Here is a 22,261-nt window from a genome sequence, read left to right as displayed (position 1 = left end):
AGAACTCGGGATGAAAAAGTGAGGTCATATTCAGGCTGCTGCTTGGGATCTTCCCACCTGGGAAATTTGGTGTTTAAAAAAATGACTTGTCTGCTGAGATCACTTCTGGCCCTGCTTCCCCCCTTCCCACTCTGCCATCTGTATTCCTGATGGCAAATCACACTATTACTGAACTTCTTTGTTGCATTTTTCAGCCTTAAATGTTTTTTAATAGTCTTGACTTTTTGATATTTTTATTCCTTATTTTGTACAAGGATGCAGTGGCTGTATTGCCAAGGCAGACTGCAAGATCGCAAGAAATGTTACGCCGCATCCAGTTGTGCACATTATGCTATGGTAAGTTTTCAGATTTATCATATTTTTAATCAAGTAAAATTCTTACATCCAGATGCGCTTCTGACACACTTTTCCCATTAAAGCTTCCCATGTGCACTGGTTGGAACATCTTTGGTAAATGAATGATTTAGACATGCATTGGACCATGATGAAAGGTATTGAAGGCTTGACAAGGTAGATGCCAAGAGGATGGTGCCAATCATGGGGGAAGTCACAAATGAGTGAGAAAATAAGGGGTGCCCATTTAAAACTGAGCAGAGGCAGGATTTGGTCAATCAGAGGGTCAGTAGTCTTTATAATTCTCTTCTGGCGGAGGTTGGGTCATTAAATACATTCAAGGGTGGGTTAGTTAAGTATGGATTATGAGGGGGGGTGGGCAGGCAGGAAAGTGGATTTAAGGCCACAAAGAGATCAGTCATGTTCTGACTCAATAACGGAACAGGCCCAATGAATGGCTTACTCCTCTGCTCCTGTTTCTTCTTATGATGTTACAAGGTTCTCAGGTAAGATCGCAGACCTCAAGTGTTGGTCTGTTTCTGTCTCTCCACAACTGTTCAGTATTTCCTGCAGTTATGGTTTTCATTGAAATATCCTTAAATAGTTTGAAGATGGAGGAATGCAATGATAACTAACAACCTGTATTACATATTCTAATTAAACTGCCTTCTCTCTGCCCTCACCTCCAACAAATGTGAGGGGCTCACCAACATTTTTGAATTAAGAACAAGCCCTTATTTTGCCTTCCGCCCTTCCGCTAAGTCACTGGGTCAGACATCCCCATGTACCTCTGCTCTTACCCTCACCTTGCATCTTTCTCCAGACTCGATGCTATCTGTTGCCTTGCTTTCAATATACACACCATGTCCATGAGATCTATCTCCTGCTCTTGTAAACCTGTTCAGACCAAACAATTGGCTAGCAACACCCTCCAATCTCCCTTTCCATTTCAAAGTGTTATCATCTTCCAAAGTTGTGTCTATTTATTTTCTGTAATTCTATATTTGACAGTCTCCAGTCAGACTCTAGGACAATACCTAAATGGCTCTTCTCAAACACACAAATGATATTTTTGTGACCGTGACTGATGACAGACTGTCCCTCATCATTCATTTCGACCTATGTGTAGCCTTTGCTACAGTTAGCCACAACAACCATTGCCAAAGTATCTCCCACTGAAGGGAACTGTTGTTATGCAGGTTCCATACTTAACTATCAATCATAACTAAAGCACCACTGACAAGGGCTTCTCCTTCCACTCCAGGACCATTACCTAAGAAGTCCCAAGAAACTATCTTTAACCTCCTTCTATTTCTCATCTATATGCTACTCCTCTCAATATCTGCTGAAACACATCCAGATCACTGACTCAGCTTTATCTCACCAGCTCCCATCTTTCCTTCCAAAAATGAATTCTTCCATTATCTCTGATTTGCCACACATTGGGTTCAACATCCAGTATTAGATGGGCAAGCATTTCCTCCAGTTAATTGTGGGGTAGATTTCTGGTTCCTGTTACAAACCTCACTATCTCCTTCCATTCTGGCAACTATATGGAGCTGATCCAGGCTGTTTGCAAAATTGCTATTGTATTTGATCCTAACCTGAACTTAAAAACCACCTGTCAGCTCCATTACCAAGATTGTCAATGTCTACTTACACAATATTGTCCAACTCTAACCTAGCCTGTGTTCTTCTGCTGCTGAAATCCTAAAGACAACCAATCCAATATTCTCCAAGCCTTCCATCTTCCACCCTACTTCAATTTGTGATCACCCAAAATTCTGCTGCCCACATCTTAACATGCTTCAGATCTCATTCCCCCATTATTCCTGTACCTGCTGTCAGTCTGACAATACCTCAGTTTTAAAATCTTTGTTTTGAAATCCCTCCAAGAGTGACCCATTCACATCCACATAACCTCTTCCAATCCTAGAGGTTTAAAGAATCACTGTGATCCTTGAATTCTAGTCCCTTTCGCATCCCTAACTTTAATCTTATCACTTTTGGCAGCCATATTTTCAGCTAGCTAAGGTCTATGTTTTCCCCTCTCAAACTCTCAATTATTTGCTCTTTTTAAGATTCTGTTTAACGGCAACTTCTTTGACAAACCTTTTCGTCATCTTCCCTGATGACAGTATTACATTTGATGTACAATATTTCAACTGTGCACATTCACAACAGAAAATGCTTGTATAAATTTAGCTGTGGTACATTTCACAATTCCACCACTAGAGGTGCTACAGCACTGAAAATGTGAAATTACGAGATCAGACAGTTTTTACATTATAAATATGGCATTGTAACTTGTGATGAAAGTAGATCTAATGATGAATACAACATGTAAGTTCAGAGAGGGAACTGAATTGCATTCACTTGGGCAAAATCATCCCCTGCCCTTTCATCTCAAACAAACTCGAAAACTACTGTTGGTCTTCACCAGACATGGGCAACATAATGGGAGATCAGTATGAATTGTATATTGTGACAGATGTAAAATTATTGTGTTCAAAATGTTTACTTATTTCAAAATGTTGATCCTATTTGTATGGAATCTGACAGTAATAGTGTCCAAAATGTTGATCAGCCATAAGTAAGCTCAGGACTTTTATATTCTTCCACAGATGGGTGTGAGCCATCTTCTGACTGTCTAACAGCCAGAAGCGCCATTAGTTTTCCAGTGAACTTGGACTTCACAATCATAGTCGATGACCTACAGCAAATGGAACCTGAAAACTCTGAAAATATTCGGCGTTTCCTACAATCAACGATTAATGAGTTTATAAATTCCACAGACTCAAACACCCGGCTGGCTGTGGTACAGCAGACACCAAGATACGGGAAAGATTCACTTAACCTCGAGTTTGGAGTTTTGGATTATACTGCAAAAACGCTGAAGAAGAGACACATTCAAGATTCATCCAATCAACTACAGAGCTCCTCTGGCATTGGCAGTGCTATTGAATGGAGCTTGAAAAGCCTCATCTCAAATTTCTCAACTCAGCAAAAGGTTTTCTTTACAATATTTTCAGAAGAAACAAGTATCGATGAGAAAAAACTGCTGGAAATATCTCAAGATGCCAAATGTAAAGGTTTTGTAATGTTTGCATTAGCCCTCAGGAAGGTAGCTAATATTACAGCCCTGAAGGAGTTTGTTAGTTTTCCTTCTGATCAACATCTCATTCATCTGGATAGAGTCCAGAAGGATGAAATTGAATACGCACGAAAGTTTACAATGGCTTCTCTGAAACATCTTGCAAGTAAGTGCAAACAACATTAGAAAAATTCAAAAATACAGCCTAGCCAGTGTTCTGTTTACTATTCATAAAATCATAGTGCAAATTCAATCCAGTCATGTCTTGCTCTAATTTAAATGAATAAGAATGAATCATTTAAATGATTTTATGTTGATGAATACAATGAGAACGGAGCTGAGACATCTGTTCCCAACTTAGTCACTGAATATAACAAGGACAGAAGTGACAAATTTAGGGATAAATTTTCCTTTGCCAATTTCAGCATCAAGGCAGCAGTGATGATAGGACTGTTTTATATTAACATGTACTTTGTAAGCCGGGAATGATATAAACTTTTGACTGCAAGGTTCTCTTATTTATTATCAGCAAATATTTCATGATTCAAGCAGAGGAAATCTAAAATCTCAGTGACAAATAATCAGCAGCAACATTTGACTCAAATACATTTAAAAAGCCTACTTTCTTTACCGTGTATATGAAACACCAATTACATCAAATTGTCCAATTTGTTTGAAACAAAGGAAGAAATTCATGGTGTTTATTTCACAACCTCAGCAATTTGCAGCCAATGAAGTGTTTTTGAAATGCATTCCATTGTCATGCTGTGGGAAATAAGCCAACATAAGAACCAAGAACAGGAGTAGGCCACCTGGCCCATTGAGCCTGCTCCGCCATTTAATTAGCTCATGGCTGATCTTTTCATGGACTCAGCTCCACTTACCCACCCGCTCACCATAACCCTTCATTCCTTTACTGTTCAAAAATCTATCTATCTTTAACTTAAAAACTTTCAACGAGGTAACCTCAACTGCTTCAATATAAAAATCTTCCTCAAACTGCAATGGTATACATGTCAAGGTATTTCAGTGATGTTAGTTGGAGGATAAATATTCACCTAGTCACTAGGAGATCCCCTGTGATTATCTTCTACAAAGTGCCTTAACATCTTTCCGATGAAGAACTTATGCCTGAAACGTCGACTCACCTGCTCCTCAGGTACTGTCTGACCTGCTGTGCTTTTCCAGTGCCACACTATTTGACTCTGATCTCCAGTATCTGCAGTGCTCTCTTTCTTCCTTCTTTTATATTTGGCAACTGTTTAAAATGGCCCCCAGAAGAGATACCCTCCATCAGTGTAGCAGCCTCAATATCAATCTAGTATTTGGGTTCAAGTCTCTTGAGTGAAACTTGCACCGTGTGACCCAGAGACCCATGTTCAATGAGGCAGGTCACTCCCACCTTCTCATGGACAACTAGGGACAGGCAATAGTGATGCCCATGTCCCATGCAGGAATAAAAAGACAAAATCCTGCTGCTGAGTGTGGTGCCAGTCGTCACTGGTGCATAAATTATCAAATGTTACTTAGTTCCCAAAATCTGTCAGTCTTGTAAACAATTTCCCAGATGGATAATACATGCCCCCTGCCCGATGTGTTTGTAGCTGGCGTATGGGGCATGTTTGTTGAGTTTCTTATACAGCCCACCACCTTTCCACTCACCCTTCAGCTCATGAACATGAAACGAAGAGTGGGCATGTGCCAAAACCGGCAATAAAAACCGATAGAACTTTGGATGCTGGAAATCAGAAACAAAAACATAAACTGCTAGAAAAACTCAGGAGGACTGGCAGCACAACAATGGCTTGTGTGTAATAGCAGACAGTGTGATAATAAGGGCTCGAGACATCTTCTCTCATGTCCTTACACAAACGCACGCTACAGGCCTTGTTATCACATGGTCCACTATTGCACGCAATCCATTGTGACCCACTAATAGTCCCCAGTAGTAGCTATTCATTCTCCTGGGCTGATCATTATTCACTCCTCTGTCTGTCCAACTGTTCTTCTCTGTCCTTGGACTCTGTCACTTCATCCTTCCCACTCTCCCCCCCACCACCCCCCCCCCCCCCCACCCTACCTCTGTATAAAAACAACTTTTTCCAAGCTACCATCAGTTCTGAGGAAGGTCACTGGACCCAAAGGGTTAACTCTGATTTCTCTCCACAGATGCTGTCAAACCTGCTGAGCTTTTCCAGTAATTTATTTTTGTGTCAGCCCACTCACCATATATAGATGAATAATAAAGGGCCATTTGAGCTAGCTAAAAACTCAATTAACCTGGACTTTACTCGACCCACACCATAAGTTGATTGTGGTAGGCTTCTCATTCTCATTTAGTTTGCAAAATGACAGGAAGAAGGTGGGGACTGCTTCAGGATGCTGCCTTTTGGAATAGTTGGGGGGAGCTGTGGGGAAGGTTTGTTTTCTGCATTGTTACTAACTCCTCTCCTCTGGCCAGTGGGGAGAGGTTTGCTGAGGCATTTTTCCCACATTATCATTTAAATTTCTCTCCCACACCCTGCCTAAAACTTGCAAAGGAACTCATAGTTCCCAAGATTTGCCAACATCTTCAGTATCTGTAGAGGCAGTGGTACTTGCATTTGGTCTGTTTTGACCATCTTGCATCCTCATTCCCAGCAGAGGATTCACATCCCTCAGTAAAATCGTTTATCCATAACTCAGTCCTAATGACTGACCCTCTATTTTGAGACTGAGCCCCAATTTTAGATCGACCAGCATCTCCCCTGTCAAGTGTCTTGGCAATTAATCTTCTTAATCTTCTAATCGCTAGAGAATGTAGGCATAGTGTACTCAGTCTCTCCATATAGGACAACCCTTAACAACACATCTCCATCTGATTGTATTCTTTCCAAGGCTGGTAGAGTTTGTTTAGTTAGGGAAATGTTTGTGGCTGGCAAAGTGGTGCAGGAGTTAACTCTGCTGTCTCACAGTGCCAGGAACCCGGGATTGAATCCACCCTCAGGTGACATTTGTACGATCTCCTTGTCTTTGTGTGCTCCAGTTTCTTCCCTTGCTCCAAAGATGTGCAAGCTAGGGTGATTATCCATGGGAAATGCAGGGTTACGGGGATGGGGGTGTCAGAGTGGGATGCTTTCTGGAAGTCGGTGTGGACTTGATTAGTCGAATGGCCTCTTCCACACTGTAGGCATTCTATGATTGTATAACAAACTGCAGGTATACCCTAATGAGAATCTATGGATGAATAATCGTATAACTGAGCTGCCCAGGGTTCGGAAAGAGATGAATGTTAAGCACATAGGCAGCAAAAGGACATGTGATAAAAGAGATTAAGAGGGAAGTCAAAAACACTAGCAAGGTAAAATGGAACAAAGAAATCAAGTTATCAAGGAATGTAAAATATTGTACAAGTACATCACTAAAAAATTCATGCTGCATTGGAATAGGACCATTTCTCGAACCAGAGGACACAGTTTAAAAATAAGGTGTAGGCCACTTAGAACAGAGTTGAGGAGAAACGTCTTCACCCAGAGAGTGGTGGGTGTACGGAATGCTTTGCCCCAGAAGGCTGTGGAGGCCAAGTCTCTGGATACTTTCAAGAAAGAGATAGATAGAGCTCTTAAGGATAGTGGAATCAAGGGTTATGGGGATAAGGCAGGAACAGGATACTAATTGAGGATGATCAGCCATGATCATAATGAATGGTGGTGCTGGCTCGAAGGGCAGAATGGCCTACTCCTGCACCTATTGTCTATTATCTATTATCTATTAAAGAACAAGCAGGATAACATAAGACAAAAACAGAAATTGCTGGAGAAACTCAGCAGGTCTGGCAGCACCTGTGAAGAGAAAGCAGAGTTGACATTTCTGAAGAAGGGTCAATTGAATCAAAATGTCAACTCTGCTTTTTCTCCACAGATGCTGCCATACCTGTCAAGTTTCTCCAGCATTTTCTGTTTCTGTTTCATATTTCTAGCACCCACGGTTCTTTGTGTTTTATCATGGGAAGGATGATATTTAGATTTAGATTTTATTGTCACATGTACTCAAGTACAGGAGTACAGTGCAAAGTGTACAAAGTCTTCATTCTCCGAAGCCATCTTAGTATGCAGAAGACAGGATTGAAAACAGAAGCAGAAATAACAGAAACAGTGAAAAGGAAAGAAAGTGTCCAGGTCACACGTCACTAGAAACAGCTGGCTGAAAGAAGAGCCAGGAAAGTAGACCAGATCAACATTGAATGATGAATTGAGTATGAGATAAATGCATTGACAGTATAACAAGAGAGTGTGTTGGATAAATTCATAGATAGCTAGATGTATTGCATCCAAGTAATTTAAAAGAATTTAGAGAATAGCAGAGCCATTACTACTTATAGTCAATAAATCATTAGAGAAAAGCTGTAGTGTCAGGGGACTGGTGGATAGCTAATACAATTCCTACCTTGAAGAAGGGCTCCAATGTGGTTTAAGAAATTATGATCCAGTCAGCTTAACATCAGAGACAAGAAACACAATGGAAATCTTAACACAGGAGAGAATCAAAGACCATCTAAGAATAAGAGATAAATTCATGAAGTCAGCATGGATTTTAAAGAGGAATTTTTTTGAGGCAGTAATATAGTGTGGAGTAATTTGCCTTTGGATTTTCCAAAGGCTTTCAATGAGATACCTTGAAATAGATGAATGAATTAGTTTGGATTGGATGGATTGCTGACTGGCTTCAAGACAGAAAGCAGCTGGTGGCCATAAAGGTTAGAAGAATGGGAGAAGATGACAAGTCCTGTAAAAACCTGTGACCACTGCCGTTCATCATTTGCTTTAATGATTCAGACTTTGGAATCTAAAACAGTTTCTGAACTTGCTGTTCAGACCAAATTTGGAGCATAGGGAAGATAGTTAATACTGAAGAGGACTGCAACAAAAATTTTCACAATGGGCAAATCATTGGTAATTGACGTTCAACACTGCTAAATGTGAGGTAGTACGTTTGGTTGGAATAGGAAGATTGCTAATTAATTGGAAGATGCAAGACTAGGTGGGATGGAGGAACAACAGAATATAAATGTATCAATCACTAAACATTCTATCACAGGTTAGCAAGACCATACACAAAATTAACCACCAAAGTAAAAACACTGTCTATTTTTCCTGGAAGTACAGAATTGAAATGTAAGATTATGCTAAACCTTTAGAGTTCTACTCTGTACAATTCTAGTCACCAAATAACAAAAATATAAGAAGGACAGAAAAGGGTAAAGAGAACACTTACAAGGATTATATCAGAATTGAGTAGGTATGTTCATCAGGTAAAGATTGAAAAGCTGGGTCTCTTTATTCTTCAAAAAGAAGGCTGTGGTAAGACCTAATAAAGGTTATTAAAATTACAAAACTTTGAATAGCCTGCATATAGAGATAGTATTTGTTCTATTTTGGGGAAAAGCATAACTGGAGGCCACCAATATTAAATACCCACCAAGAATTCCAGTATAAATTCAAGAAATGTCTTCATCCAAAGACTCATAAGAATGAGGAATTTGATCCCAGGATTGGAGTAGATGGTGTAAATGTATTAAAGGGGAAACTAGCAAGGCATATAGCAGAGAAGAGAATAGATGATTCCAATGCTAGATTTACATGAGAAAATTAGAACGAAGGTCAACTGGAACATGAACATCAGCATGGATTAATTGTCTGAATAGTCTCTTTCTGTGCTATATATCCTTTGCAATCCCATTTAAGAGCTTTTATAGGATCTTCATGTTAACTTGCTATGACTTGTGTACAAGGCCACCAGTATTCTTGGCATTGAATAAATGATGGGTCTGCCAAAATCTGAAACAGTATCATTCTTAACTCTGCCCCATGGTTGAAGTATTTGGGATTTTATTTAAAATACATCCATTTCACCCCATTTCCTCCCTGAACACATTGATGATAAATGTAACTTGTCAGTCTGTTCTGGCTATGTAGCCCTCTTTATGTTTTCCAATTATCTCCAATTATAGGGATAATTAACTATAAAATGCAAATTGACAAAGAAACTGCAGGAAAAGCCACTCATTGATGAATCAGGAAACGGAAAGATGCATCTTTGTTAACTCAATCCCAAACAAATAAGGTCAAATCTCTTGTTCTTTTATTAATTTTGAAATCAATACTGGGCTTCATGGCATGCTTCAAAGAAGGAAGACCAGTCTCTCCAATAGGAATGTAAACTTGTTGACAACTGATGTTTATGACACAGAAGTATTACTTTCTGGGTCACGTCTTTATCTACAGTTCTCTCTGAATGGAGTAATACACGGAAGCTTATCTTGGGTTTTACTTTGATGTGGATTCACTAGTAAAGAGAAAGTCTGTTTGTAATTTTACAGTGGGAATCAATAAGTATCCACCTGCATCTCTACAGAAGGAATGTGAACGAATAAAATCTCAGGGAACAAGAAAAATCAGTACCTCAGCAAAGTTAGAGCGGTATGTTTTATTGATATTTAGTACCAGATATTGAACCCCCATATATGTCTTGGTCAGTGACTAATGTATTACCTTTTCATTCCAGAGTGCAAAACATGATGCAAGACATGGAAGAAGAAGAACCAAAGGCCAATAGTAAAGGCAAGTAATTAGGAAAATCATAGGAATGATACAAGTACCAGTGGTCCTGCTGTAATGCGCTTTTTGTCAGCATGAATTGGTTATAACGCGATTGATGAATTGTGGGCAATGTTTGAATAATGCAAACTTTCTACTGAATGGGTATAGTGATTTCCTTTAGCAATCTTCAACAGCGGGATTTCTATAGCGGTTTTCCATAGTGCAATTCTCTATAGTGCAAGGTTGCAGAAGAACACAACTGACATGTTATAGCAGAATGACCTGTAAAAGGGTGCCATTTAGTCTCTAAAATCTGCTTTGCATTTTCAGTTATGGCTGGCCAGTGCCTCAGTTCATTTTACCCACATGTGTTCCATATTATTTAGTAGTTTCATCTCCAAAAATCTATTGAAATGGCCAGTTATCTCTGAGAACTATATGCTTTGACAGAGTGAGTATAAACATTTAAATATATTGCTGAAAGTATTTTCATCAGTTTTATATGACAGTTTAGTAAATAAATCATATTCTAGGAAAGCTAATGTCTCAATGCATAGTTATTATGCTTTAAATAATAAAAATACAAAACTACAAAATTTGTCTCTGCCAATATAGAAACAAATTAAATACTACAAACACAGTAGTGATCACTTTCCATCAATATAAATATTACAAATGCAATAACAATCGCTCTTCTGTGACCATAACTATTCAAAATGCAATAACATTCACATTTCTGAGACGATTGTGAGTACAATGATAATTCCTCCACTGTGACCATAAATGTTAATCCATAAACATTTTATCATTTGCGTTTCCTTCAGGAGCACCGAGGGAAAGTTTTGAATGTTTATTACCTGACCTCAGCCCCACAAGTTCCCTTATAGTCCACAATATGCTTGGCTGTGTTGCCATCTCTCTGGCCCAGAAGACAGTAAGACAGTAGATTCCAAGAGAATTTGGACACGAGGCAGTTTTAAGCGAGAGCTGCATTGACTACATGCCTTAATTCAGATGCCTCTGAAAGGTATAAGGTTAGAATACTAGGATTGTTCTGGAATGTTGATATTAAACTTCCTTTCACTCAATCTCTTCCCGACCGCAACTGTCACCTACTGTCACTTTGTGGCTTCTCTTCATACACATTATGCTCAATGCTTCAGTGTGACCTGTCTGTTATTTCTTCCATTTTCTCCTCTGCAACTCTTGAATACTGAACCAGCTTCCAACACTAAGGCACTAGATTTTCACCTGTTTACACATTTAGGAAGACTGAAGCCTTTGCTGTTGGCTTCCGCTCAAATCTCTTCACTTTATTTTCTGCACCTGTCCCATACCTGTCTACTTGTTCAGGCTGAAATAGTTTTAATGTTGTGTTTGCAAGTATATCTGCAGCATGCAGATAATGTTGGTGTATGTGCAATCTCAGAGGACATATTCCAGACCATCATCTGCACCCTTAGGTATAGGAGAGCATGGGTCTCACTACGAACATCCGCAAGATGAAGGTCTTCCGTCAGCCTGGGCATTGTGGAACGAACCCCCAACCATCAAGATCCAAAGGACACCTTCGAGAACGTTGACTACTTCCAGGACCTTAAAAATGTCCTGTTGGCCAAAGCAGTTATTGTTGAAGAGAACCTGCATCGCCTCCAGTGTGCTAGTGCAGCCTTCAGTCTCCTAAGGGAAAGGGTGTTTGACGACAACAACAACATCAGATTCGACACCAAGCTCACAGTTCGCAGAGCTGTAGTGGTTCCCACCCTCCTGTGTGGCTCTGAGATGCGGACTATTTACAGCAAGGCACTGCAGCAGTCCCACCAATGGTGCCTACGCAAGATCCTGCCAATCCACTGGGAAGAAAGATGCATCAACACCAGTATCCTCGGCCAGGCCAATATCCCCAGCATCGGGGCACTGCTATGCTTGATCGGCTACAATGGGTTGGGCACGTTGTCTGCATAGATCACAAGAGACTCCCCAGTAGGTGCTGTACTCCCAGCTCTGAAATGGCAGGCGAACCCCCTAGTGGATAGAGGAGGGGCTTCACTGGCAAAGTGCAGCATTCCCACGGACACCTGGGAATCACTGGCTCAAAACCGTTCAAAGTGGAGCAGGAGCATCCAGAGAGACATCGAGCACCTCGAGACTTGCCATCGGGTAAAAGCGGAAGCCAGGCGATAAGAGCGTATGGAGTGTTCTGCCACACCAATGCCCCACCCACCCTTTCCCAGGGCCACACTTTCCTCAAGTGTAATAGAGCCTGCGGTAGCTACATCGGTCTGTACAGCCACCTACACACACCCTGTGAGTGGAAGTGACTTGATGATGATGGTGATGATGATATCTCATCTACCATCGGGAAAACCTACTGTCAAACTGTACATTGTTCCCCATTGCCTCCAGCACTGCTTAAACCTTTATCCACCAGCATCATCAGCTCTCGAATTAACCTACAAGTACCCATTCTGTTAGCTTCCCAACTTCGACTAACTATCCTATTTAATTGTTCAGTATTTGGTTATGTAAGTCTGGTTATTTCTGGTGCTCGTTGCATTTGATTTGTTAAGCTAGGATGTGGATTCAGGGAAAGTGCTAATGGAAATGAGTTTACCGTGACAGACTCCTGCGCCTTGTTTCTTTCTTTCCTGGGTGATCGACCTATGTGGGGGCATCTACAGATTTCATGGTTTCAGATTTTTGCTGTGGGAATGGACAATCCTAATGTAGTGAAAGTGAGGACTGCAAGTGCTAGAGATTAGAGTCGAGAGTGTGTTGCTGGAAAAGCACAGCACGTCAGGCAGCATCCAAGGAGCAGGAGAATCGGCTTTCCTGATGAAGTGGGTTGTTGTGGGAACTTGTGCTTAGAGTCAATAGTGTGGTGCTGGAAAAGCACATCAGGTCCAAGGAGCAGAAGAATCAATGTTTCAGACAAAAGCCTTTCATCATGGCTTTTGCCTGAAACGTCGATTCTCCTGCTCCTTGGATGCTGTCTGACTTGCTGTGCTTTTTCAGCACCACACTCTCAAGTCATAATATAGTAGCAATCTGCAGGAAGGCAATTCTTGTATATTGTCTCAGAACAGAGCTAAGCAAATATTTAAACAGCTCACAGAAAACACGTCTTTGTTTAATGCAGTGCTCTGGAAAAATACTTGAAGCTGAAGAGAAGTCTGATGATCAATGATATGTATTCAGCCAGAGATGCTAGGGAAATTATGAGCCTGTTAAACAATACAAGGCACCTGACTTCTCATTGTGTCAATTTGGTGGACCAAACACTAGTGTAATTTGTTATCAATTAATTGAAAAGACTAAATTCCACACATTAGGGCACAACTCCTAATTAAAAATGAACTAAAGTTGGAAGCAGCCACATTCTTGGCAGTCAAATCACATCTAAGATGCAAGATTTCAAAATGCTATGCACAAAGGCACCCTTTATCTTGAGGTTACCAACACAGCTTGTCCAGCCAGCTGAAGTGCCAAGGATATCGTCAAAAAGATCTCAAGAGCAAATGCCAGATCATGGTCAAATATCGTGAAAACTGTGCCCAAATTGTGGAGGTGTCCATCAATTCATAATACCATGTCCAGCTGCAAGGCAAAGAAATGTGAAACAAGCTTAAAGAGCATCAATTCTGCAAACGTGTGTGAGTCGAAGAAGACAATTTCATCAGTTCAACACATGGAAAGTGAATTACAGCTTGTGCATAAAATCACGTATCATCATGATCTATAACACATCAGGTCCTTTGAGGGAATGCAGAGTTGAGATCGAGGACACCTCAGTGTCAACAAACGTGCACTGTTTGATGACTGTATTGCATGCAGAACTCAAACTGTTATCCCAAAAGTACGAGGCAATGTGCACTGTATCTTGTCCATCTATGACATCCATCTGTTGTTCAGATGAAATAATAAGTCTGTGAGATAGACTGGTAGCCAGCAATAGATTGCTGCCTGGAAGGGCTTGATAAAAAAACGTGTACACTCTGAAACTGGGCTCTACAATTCTCCAATATATTTTATGGCCAAAATAATTAATGGCAACAACTCTCTTAATAATTTAGAGAAGTGGAAGCAGTCCCAAAGAATCCAATGTGTTTTGAAAATTGTTTGGGATCTACGTAGAAAACAGCCATAAATCTCAGAACCACCAGTAACCTTCATGTTTACAAAATCAGATTTGGCAAAAACAGTCGCGACAAAACAATGTATTTCTGATTACTTCCATTCTGTTTATAGAGTTCCCAGCAAATTCTGGAATTCATCACCATCTGACATTGCAATTTGACCTACAATCTAATGGTGGCATCAAATAATATGTTCTTTCAATAACAGCATAAAGGACTTTCTGAAAGCTGGGACAAATCATTCTGATAGTGTATTGGACCAATAGATAAATCCTACACTTTCTGGCTGGGAAGACACTGGCCAAACTTATAGTAAATATTGTGAGGCATTGGCCATTCTTAAACCATCACTGCCATTCAGTGAGGATTTCGAAATGAAAACTCAAGAAATTGCAAAGCGCAGAAGCAAAACAATGCCATACTCATCAAGGAATTGAGAGAACCATGATTTCAAATTGCAAATTGGATTTATATCAATCAGCCAAATTACAACCAGAAACTCACGTCATCTCTGTTTGGACTAAAAAGGATCAATGATTACTTGGTACCAGAATTTACCTGTTAGATGACAACACACAGTGGAACACATGACATTTGATAGCGAGCAGACCAGGATATTTCAAGGACAGTTGTTATGTTGATACTGTGGGTGGCAAGATGGCTCAGTGGTTAGCACTGTTGCCTCACAGTGCCAGGAACCTGGGTTTGATAACAGCTTCAGGCAACTGTGGCTGTATGGAGTTTGCACATTTCCCCTGTGTCTGTGTGGGTTTTCTCTGGGTGTTCCAGGTTCCTCCCACAATCCAAAGATGTGCAGGTTAGGTGAATTGGCCATGCTAAATTGCCCATAATGTTCAGATGTGTAGAATAGAATATGTGTAGAATGTGTATTAGTTAGGGGTAAATGTAGAGTAGGGGAATGGGTCTCAGTGAGTTACTCTTCGGAGAGTTAATGTGGACTTGTTAGGCCAAATGGCCTGTTTCAACACTGTAGGGATTCTATGATTTCTTTTCTGATGAGCAATTCGATGTTGATCGATAGATGACACAAAACTGCAACCTTTAATTCCAAGGTGTCAGCATTATCAATATCAGTGTCACTTTCATTTCTCAATACATTTTTTTGTATTTGGAGAAGTCGAACAAATTCAACTCAAGAAATGCCATGTTGTTTTTTGTTTGGATTGTTTCATTTAAAGTAAGGTGTTTGATTTATATGGAGGATAAAATGCAGGATGCAGTTGTTCTGTATTTGATTATGTGAGTCTCTTTACTATTGTTGCACATTGTGTTTTATTGGTTAGGCCTGGATATGTTCACAGGGAAATGTAAGTAAAGCAAGAGGTAAAGATGAAAGCAAGAGATGGAGTAGACATTCTAACAATGTATAAATAAACTAATCCAAACATAGGAACTAATGTTATCTCTACATACTCTGAGCTACAAGGTACACAATGCCTTCCATGAGTTCCAAACTTTCCAAAAGATGCATTTGCACTGTTCCAAATTTAATGTCACTCACTCATCAAATATCCATCTTATACCACTAACAGCCAGTGACACACGAGACTCCAACTTGCCTAATATATTTACTCAACACACTCTACTACTGGAACCTTCTCCAGCTTTACATTTGTTCTCTTAACTCTGGCTCCCAGGTCATCTTTTACTTTTCCCCTGGCAGAGACATGGTTTCTGCAGTGCGTACTTTGTAACCTCATTTCCAAGAATCGTCAATTCCTCCTTCCCAACTTAAAAAAAAATCTGATAAAAAATACATGATGAAGCCCAAATTTTCAGTCACCTCACCAGACCATTCGACAAGCTTTGGCTTCAAATAAGTTTCTTTTTCACTTTTTATGATTACAGTCAGACAATTTTCTTCTTTAAGCTTCTTGTGATCTCCAAGAGCTTGGATTGTAACCTACTGTTTTCATCAGGTGATCCAGAATCCCTGGGACTCCAAATGAACTGTGTAGCTCCAGTCCATGGTGATAAAATCTAAACCAAGAGCAATTTTAGCCTGAGACCTGAGCAGAGAAATAATGCCTTCTCCACTAGGCCAAACCTATATTGAGAGAAAGATGAGGTTTTCTTTGAAGATATGTAGGATTCCTTGCAGAAAGGAAGTGACAGGGTCCTGCAAGTAAATCTTGAATCACCTCTAACCTAGATTTTTATTGTCCCCTGCTATCCCCTAGCCCAGTCTCTGATTGCCTCCAGTGTCTCAAACATCCCAAAGGACCTTTGTAACGATGTACTTCAATGTCTGGCCCATTCTGGTCAGCTCCACAATATCTGCCTTCTTCTGTTGGATATGCCACTTGGGCTCACCGTTCAGCGTATATAAATCCAGGATTGAGCAGGATTTTAAACAGAGACTAATAAATTGGGAGTAGGGAGTTACATTCCCCTGAGCTTCTGGCAATACAAGGCTGAAAATCTTGTTCCAAGTCCTAGCCCCCACCCAGCCAGCTGCAGTGAGTTAAAAGATCTATCAACTCCTCAGGTCTCCTCCGTTGATGCCTCGTAAGATTCTCAGCAATGACAACCTTCACTGCCACAGCTAGTGCAGTACAGAAGGGTAACTTTCCCTGCAGACACTCATGGAGCAGGTAGTACATCTGAGTCAGTGCCTGGCTCTTTCTCAGTCTGTTATTATTATTAAAACCTGAAATATCAGCTAGGATGGTGGGAAAGCTTGATTTCCTCAGAATCATTCTTCATCATCAAAAAGACCTCAAGTTCTTTAAAATAAAGTCATGTTTCCCAAGCCATTGAAGAAAATTAATTAAACTTAATGTTTGATTTTAAAGCTCTACTCATTCAACATAGCATTTTTATTAAAGATTCATTATTTTTTCTCCAGGTGAACACAAAGGAAGTAAATCATCAACGATAAAAAATAAAGGTAAACAAATGTTCAAGGAATCATTTTTGTGACAGTTTAAAATGGTCACTCACAATTCTCACTCTTTATACCTCACTTCTCTCACTTTACAATTCTCCTGATTGAGACAAAGATTGCTGTAAACTTGATATAAAGCAGACTGCTGATTGACTATGACTCTGTTTTACATTGTTGCTCGAAGCTAAACCCCAGAACTAACCTTGGTCTAGTAAAGCAGTTCAGGTATAACTTCTGTTTGCAATATCTATTTTGTCAGCAGTGTTGATGAAGTGTGGTATCCAGCCTTCTATTGAACCCATCCAATTGTGATTTACTACTGGAACCCATGAGCAGGAACATTGGACTATAAGACCATAAGACATAGGAGTGGAAGTAAGGCCATTCGGCCCATCGAGACCACTCCGCCATTCAATCATGGCTGATGCGCATTTCAGCTCCACTTACCAGCGTTCTCCCCGTAGCCCTTAATTCCTCTAGACAACAAGAATCTATCAATCTCGGCCTTGAAGACATTTAACGTCCCGGCTTCCACTGCACTCCGTGGCAATGAATTCCACAGGCCCACCACTCTCTGGCTGAAGAAATGTCTCCGCATTTCTGTTCTGAAATGACCCCCTCTAATTCTAAGGCCGTGTCCACGGGTCCTAGTCTCCTCGTCTAACGGAAACAATTTCCTAGCATCCACCTTTTCCAAGCCATGTATTATTTTGTATGTCTCTATTAAGTCTCCCCTTAATCTTCTAAACTCCAACGAATACAATCCCAGTATCCTCAGCCGTTCCTCATATGTTAGACCTGTCATTCCAGGGATCATCCGTGTGAATCTCCGCTGGACACGTTCCAGTGCCAGTATGTCCTTCCTGAGGTGTGGGGACCAAAACTGGACACAGTACTCCAAATGGGGCCTAACCAGAGCTTTATAAAGTCTTAGTAGTACATCTCTGCTTTTATATTCCAACCCTCTTGAGATAAGAGACAACATTGCATTCGTTTTCTTAATCACGTACTCAACCTGCATGTTTACCTTTAGAGAATCCTCGACTGGCACTCCCAGATCCCTTTGTGCTTTGGCTTTATTAATTTTCTCACCAGTTCTATATTGGGTGGATGTCCTTCCTCCATCAGCTCACTGCCTCAGGCCAATATCCACCTCCAACAAGCAAGCCAATTGTAAAGCACTCTGAGGATGCTGTGCATATTTTACCACTCACTGTCACCTTTAGCTTGGAGTTATTGAATTAATCGGTTCTTGTACGCTTTGACACAGCTCTGAGGCAGATGGTATTTGAACCCAGCCATCACCTCTGCACCACAAGACTGCTGTATTTTTTATCCTGGCTAATTTTTAGGAGCTCTCATAATAAAAATACATGCAGGGATTTGAACCATAATGTGTGACTCCTCAATAAAACATGTAAGTTTCCCAAAGATCAAGAATTGCTTTTACCATCGAGATCCTTGCAGATTAGCTGTCGTTACTTCATTATCATTGGCGTAACATTCATAAAGTGCAGGAGGATACCATGTCACCCATTATGGTTTGCCAGCTCTTTGAATGAGTTAGCCAGTTGGTTCCACAACTTGAAACATAGTTCGCTGTCAATGATGTTAAGAAAATGAAACAAAAACTCATGTCACATCATGTAATGTTCAGCAAGAAAAGTCAACATGGAATGTATAGTTAGTAAGTTTGCCCATGATACCAAAATTGGAGATGTAGTGGACAGTGAAGAAGGTTACCTCAGAGTGCAATGGGATCTTGATCAGATGGGCCAATGGGCTGAGGAGTGGCAGATGGAGTTTAATTTTGACAAATGCAAGCTGCTGCATTTCGGAAAAGCAAATCAGAGCAAGACTTATACACTTAATGGTAAGGTCCTGGAGAGTGTTGCTGAACAAAGAGACTTTGAAGTGCATCTTCATAGTTCCTTGAAAGTAGAGTCACAGGTAGATAGGATAGTGAAGAAGGTGTTTGGTATGCTTTCCTTTACTGGTCAGAGTAATGAGTATTGGAGTTGGGAGGCCATGTCACAGCTGTACAGGACATTAGTTAGGCCATGTTTGGAACATTGTGTACAATTCTGATCTCCATCCTTTAGGAAGGACGTTGTGAAACGTGAAAGGGTTCAGAAAACATTTACAAGGATATTTCTAGGGTTGGAGGATTTGAGCTACAGGGAGAGGCTGAATAGACTGGGGCTGTTTTCCCTGAGTGTCAGAGGCTGAAGGGTGACCTTATAGAGGTTTATAAAATCATGGAGGGGGCATGTATAGGATAAATAGACAAAGTCTTTTCCCTGGGGTGGGGGAGGCCAGAACTATAGGGAATAGGTTACAGGTGAGAGTGGAAAGATGTAAAAGGACCTAAGGGGCACCTTTATCATGCTGAGGGTTGTGCATGTATGGAAAGAACTGCTAGAGGGAAGTAGTGAAAGCTGGTACAATTACAGCATTTAAAAAGCATCTGGACGGGTGTATGAATAGGAAGCATTTAGAGGGATGTGAGCCAAGTGCTGGCAAACGGGACAAGGTTATGTTAGGATATCCTGTCATAGAGTCATAAAGTCACACATGGATGAGTTGGACCGGAGGGCCTGTTTCCGTGCTATACACCTCTATGACTCTAAGAATTATACAAGTTCTGTGTGGAATGTTTACCTAGTAACAGAAGAGATTTAAAACTATCCTTTTATATGGTGTTTAAAATTTAATAAAGAACCACTAGAGATTTTTACATAGGTTGATAGATAAAATGTGCTACCATTTCTGCATCATTGATTTGGATATTGATCAATCCTTTGAAAATGATCTGCTATGGAATGTGAAATAATTCCATAAATCATGCCAGGATTGTGATCACTAGCAACTGCTAATGTTGAGCTTACAAGTTCCTTAGGGAATCACATCGTTTGGACGGGACAGGTTTGAATACATGACATCCCTCTTGTGTCTACCTTGCCCACTGCCTAATCACTCTGACCCTGGGATCTCCCAAGTTCCTTCACCTCTCACTTTGGCCTCACCCTCTCATGCATCGATAGGCAAGAGATAGACCGTCGTAACTCATAGTAAGTCCTGTCATTGGACCTTCTCACTCTTTGTTGCATTAATCAGAGTTGCAGCATAAGTGTACTGGAAGGGCTAAGAATTTCTGCTCCCAATCACATTTCTTGAACTCTGTCCCTTTTTTCCATCGATTCCTGTGCAGTGATCTGTATATTCTAATTGACTTCAGATTTATTGGATTCTGTGTTCTTTTCCGTTATAGATATATGTGCACTGAAAGTCGAAGAAGGGAACTGTTACTTCTACCAATTGAAATGGTTCTTTGACACAACATTACAAGTCTGCAAAAGGTTCTGGTATGGTGGCTGTGAGGGAAATCAGAATAGATTTGATACCCAAGACGATTGTGAAGCCTTTTGTCTGAAGTCCACCTTCTAAATATGATATGCATGGACTAAGTCTTTTTAACGTGAGAGGTAGAATAACAAATAGCAATGTTGTATTGGAAAAAAACAAAAACTCTTGTTTTGCATATGCAAATTAAAAAAAACTTTTGGAAACAGCAATGCTACCAATTCATACCAAGCAAAAATAATCCTCCACAACTTTGAACATAATATACACTAAATAATATACTCAAAATCAAGCAATAAGTCACTGTTTCTTTCTGTGTTTATTCTGAATTGCTCTATTCCAGTCAAACTGTTTAGAATTTGCTTTGGGTTCAACACACATTTTTGTGAATTGATCAATAAGGAACTCCAGTGTAGGAGAGATATGGCACAATGTGAGACTTAGCTATGCTCATCCTGGGTCATCACAGCCCTCTCTGAACTTCATAGGGTTGGGAAAAATAGCCGTGCTGTTTATATTTTTAGTTTATCACAGGTAGGGTAAACATTAAAGACCATTCACTTTGTTTTCAGTTCAGACATATCTAGGACAGAAACATACATTTTTCAGGTCAGTTCAGGTGACATCAGGTTCAAACTTAGAAGTAAGATGAGTTTCTGTCCGAGAAGGAGTTCAGGGAACCAGTTACCTCACTGGAGAGATTTAGTTTGTGTAAGTACCAAACCAGAAGTGTTATCAAAACTGAGAAAGTTAAGCTCTCAGTTTTGACAATAGTTTATGCCAGCAGACTTGGGAAGGATGTATCAAATTGTCTGCACAGTTCAGAGGACAAGTAACTGTAAAGAGTCTGTTAATTGAACCCTAAGGTGTTGAGATAGGGAATAATTTCTTGATACAAATAGTATCAGAAAAAGCTTGAAGCTTTGTTCTAATATTTGTGTTGTAAGATCATTCTAATTGTCTATTATATTTAGATAGCTTTGTTTTATTTTATTATTTCTTTTTGTAATAAATGTCTGTTGTTAAAGAAAGGTCTACAGACTTGTGTGATTGTGTTTCAATAGCTGGGTACATTGCAAAATAAACAGCGCAACAAAAAGCCCGAAACATTCCTAATGAAGGGCTCTTGCCCTAAACATTGATTCTCCTGCTCCTCACATGCAGCCTGAGCTGCTGTGCTTTCCCAACACTACACTCTCAACAGTGAAGGAATACCAAAATAGTTCAAAGTCAGTGGGTTGTTGTGGGAACTTGCGGTTGCATTCAGAAATGTGAAAACCTTTTGTTCTTCTAGATGTTAGTGATCACAGGTGTAGAAAGTGCTGTTGAAGGAGCCTTTAGCAGGTTCCTACAGTGAATCTTTTACTTGGTGTAACCGTTACCACTGTGTGCTGGTGGTGGAGGGAATGTATGTTAAAAGTGCTGGATAATGTACTGATCAAGTGACTTTCTTTGTTCCAAAGGAGCACAGGTTACTTGCTTTTTCTGTGTTGCCTTTATGTCCTTAACACACTGGAAATGTTGAGGAATAATACTGAAGCATATATTTCATGACAGTAAAACCATGACACATTGAAAGACAGCATTATTATCACACAGAGCAGCTTGCAACTTCTATGGAACATGTCTGGCATAATACAAAAGGAATGTTTCCAATCTTTAAAATGTCAAGAAAACCACAAGAGCCCCAAATGCATACTTGTCTTGGAAGCCTTGTGGAAACATTACTGCAAAACACTGAAAGATACATTTCACCTTAGGAGATGCTAGCTGATTAGGACAAAAATTTATGAATGAAAATATTTCCACGGTGACTCAATGGTTAGCACTGCTGCCTCACAGCACCAGG

At 40.2% G+C, this 22,261-nt stretch overlaps 1 protein-coding gene across 1 annotated transcript in view; it reads left to right on the top strand.

Annotated features, from left to right (window-relative positions):
- LOC122564423 (collagen alpha-6(VI) chain-like) overlaps positions 1-21,443 on the top strand; it is a 178,737-nt gene extending 157,294 nt beyond the window's left edge. The window contains exons 42-47 of the mRNA XM_087978572.1: positions 255-336; positions 2,958-3,593; positions 9,786-9,885; positions 9,971-10,026; positions 17,011-17,052; positions 20,321-21,443. Of these exons, the coding sequence (XP_087834698.1) occupies positions 255-336; positions 2,958-3,593; positions 9,786-9,885; positions 9,971-10,026; positions 17,011-17,052; positions 20,321-20,496 (1,092 nt within the window). The 3' untranslated portion in view covers positions 20,497-21,443. The remainder of the gene's footprint in view (positions 1-254; positions 337-2,957; positions 3,594-9,785; positions 9,886-9,970; positions 10,027-17,010; positions 17,053-20,320) is intronic.
- The last annotated feature ends 818 nt before the right edge of the window (positions 21,444-22,261 follow it).

The sequence above is a fragment of the Chiloscyllium plagiosum genome, unplaced genomic scaffold (genome assembly GCF_037043375.1).
Source record: "Chiloscyllium plagiosum isolate Xiang-an unplaced genomic scaffold, Cpla_swu_hap1 HiC_scaffold_34, whole genome shotgun sequence".
NCBI lineage: Eukaryota > Metazoa > Chordata > Chondrichthyes > Orectolobiformes > Hemiscylliidae > Chiloscyllium > Chiloscyllium plagiosum.
This window is presented reverse-complemented; position numbering and strand designations above follow the sequence as displayed.